General features: G+C 35.1%; 1 protein-coding gene across 1 annotated transcript; it reads right to left on the reverse strand.

Moving 5' to 3' along the window:
• Positions 1-866: 866 nt before the first annotated feature.
• LOC118856832 (40S ribosomal protein S3a-like) lies at positions 867-1,710 on the reverse strand. The gene has a single exon (XM_036767362.1). It carries the CDS (start codon positions 1,708-1,710, stop codon positions 916-918), a length of 795 nt encoding a protein of 264 aa, XP_036623257.1. The 3' UTR covers positions 867-915.
• Between the last annotated feature and the right edge of the window lie 1,058 nt (positions 1,711-2,768).

A 2,768-nucleotide genomic window follows, 5' to 3' on the forward strand; every position in this document is an offset into this window, starting at 1 on the left:
AAATAACAGTGAGATATATAAACATCTGTGGGTAAGTACAGCATAGATTCATTCTAGTATGGAACTTGGAATCAGGAAGAATATCTTCAAATTTATACTAGACATACAACTTTGAGAAAGCCACTTACCCTCTATCTGAGGCAACTGCGTAAGACTATAAAATACAGGCAAAATGTTGATCTTTACCAGTATGGGGAGGTCTCCACATTGGGACTTTCCTACATTGATGAAATCTTATATCTGAAAAATTAAAATAAAAATGCTGCAGGCCATGTGAGTATGAGGAGGAACTATATCACATATTTGAGAAAATAGATCCCAAACCTGGCATACAATAATAGTATTATTGGGTTGGAAAATATCAGCTTTCTGGATATCTATTAAAACCCTCTTTGCCAAAATCAGAGGATCCATTAAATTTGTGAGTTGTCATAGTGATACTTTCATCTCTTAAATGTTGGAAGGAATAATAAAACAATTTGCTATTCTAGACCCAATTTTTTAAAAAAAAATGAAAATGATTGCTTAATTTAAAATGCTTTAAAGTGATGGGAAACTTTAGCATAATTTATCACACCTCCAAAGCTCATGATAGAAAATAAGTAAAAAACAATCAGGGCATAGTCTGATGTGTTTTCCAGTTGATTCTATAGGCTTTAGAAAAGTGATAAAATGGGGTGCATTCAGGGAAGGGAGTTGACTTTCAGAAGATAAGGCAGCTAACATATAGGTAGAAATAAATGGGTAATAAACAGGATAGAAATGAGTGGTGTAAATTGGACATCTATTGATATGGAATTTCCAGGCAGGGTATATAACCTCCTATAAGAAGCCTTTTCCAACAACCTCCTTTAATTCTTTTTTTTTTTTTCACAATGATAAATTTTTATTTCTCAACTTTTAAAAAGTTCTTATTTAGACAGATTCTTGAACTGGTGGTTCATAGCCATCAGCCCTTTCTACTTTTGTGCCTGTTTCATCTCCTGAAGGTTTTCCAGAGCCACCACCTTCACCATGCAGTTCCATTAGCTTTCCCAATTCAAATTTGGGCTTCTTAAGCATCTTGACTTTTCGGACAAATACATCATGGAGAGGGTAAATGGACTGGCAAGCCTTTTCTATGTCTTTTCCAATGCTATCTGGAATTAGTTTATTGACAACTTCTTTCAAGTCATTTGTCTGCACCTCTCGAGTCATGATTTCCATCATTTTCTTATGAATCTGACGAACCTGTTGGTGCTGGGCATAAGAGGTCTTACGGATCTGGTTGTTGCGCTTTTTGGTAAAACCAACACAAAAGAGGCGGAGCAAGTACCCATTAGTAGTTTTAACATCAACATGGGCTTCAATCATGGTCTGCCACTTTTTGACCATGGAGCACATCTTGTCCCGGGTAAGGTCCATTCCATGGAAATTAGTCAAACAATTTTTACCCTGAACATCTTCAGTAATTAACTTGAACTTACGAAAAGCAACCTCATCATTCTGCAAATCAGCAAGACTCACTTCAAAAACTCGACCTTTGAGGCCATCAGAGGCAATTTTTGTTCCTTGAGTCCTTGTTACCAGTGTTTTGCCAATATTGCGAATGTTGAACATAGCTGGTGCTTTTACATCATACCAATCCTTCTTCGAAAATGGATCAACCACTTTCTTCTTGGCTCCTTTTTTGCCGCCTTTGGTGAGGCGCTTATTCTTGCCCACCACCATGATCCCGCTCTGAAAGCCAAAAGCAACCTCCTTTAATTCTAGTGACTTGCCTCCATTTATTATCTATTATTTAACCTTAACATTGATTGTGCATAGCTTTATGCATATTTTCCCATCCTGAATTGATATTAATTAGGCATAGCAAATTTTTGATTTTAAAATAAAAACATTTCATAATGGATGGTGAGTATATAAATTAATTTATCAAAACAAGTATAACCAATTATATGACAATAAAACTGAAACCTTAATGAAATGTATGGATATCTACAAAAATACAAAGGATTCTATTTTTTAAAAAAAGTGAACTGAAAAATCTACTGCAAAAGAAGAGTGGAGAATATTCTCAAGATGGATTTACTAATAATTATGTGAAATACCTAAGAAAAAGAGTTTGTTAGCATAGTTATCTGGGGCCAATAATGAAAGGCAAAAAAAAAATAAATTTGGAGTGATAGAACTTTATTTTTTAGAATTCTCAGAGTCATAGATAAGACCTTCATCCTCCCTGTGTTTCTCTTTTCTCTCCTAAAAAATGAAAGGGATTGGATTCAATGACTTCTAAGAATCCTGGAAGTTCTAAATATACCATCCCATGGTCAAAATGTCACCATGGTACATAAGCTCTTAGCAAAAATAAATGAATAATTCACTTTCTAAATTTCTATGGATAATCTTGGTCCTAATATTCAAATTGGGAAAGATAAAGCAGAAAAAAGAAGCAGAGTGGATTATCTCTAATGAAAGTTAATGCAGAAATAATAAGAAACAAACATATTTACAAAAAAACCAAATCAATATATGAAAAAATCGTATTTGGGACAGCTAGATGGTGCAGTGAGTAGAGCATCAGCCCAGGAGTCAGGAAGATTTGGATCGGAATCTGGCCTCAGAAACTTCAGTAGCTGTGTGACCTTGGGCAAGTCACTTAACCCCAATTGCCCTGCCTTTTCCCCCTCAAAAAATCATATTAATCAACTTGGATTTAAATAGGGAGCACTGCAGTTAGACTAGAACTTGATTCATTTCTCTAGAGGGAGAAAGTGGGGGGAAAAAAC

This window comes from Trichosurus vulpecula, chromosome 1 (genome assembly GCF_011100635.1).
Source record: "Trichosurus vulpecula isolate mTriVul1 chromosome 1, mTriVul1.pri, whole genome shotgun sequence".
Classification (NCBI taxonomy): Eukaryota; Metazoa; Chordata; class Mammalia; order Diprotodontia; family Phalangeridae; genus Trichosurus; species Trichosurus vulpecula.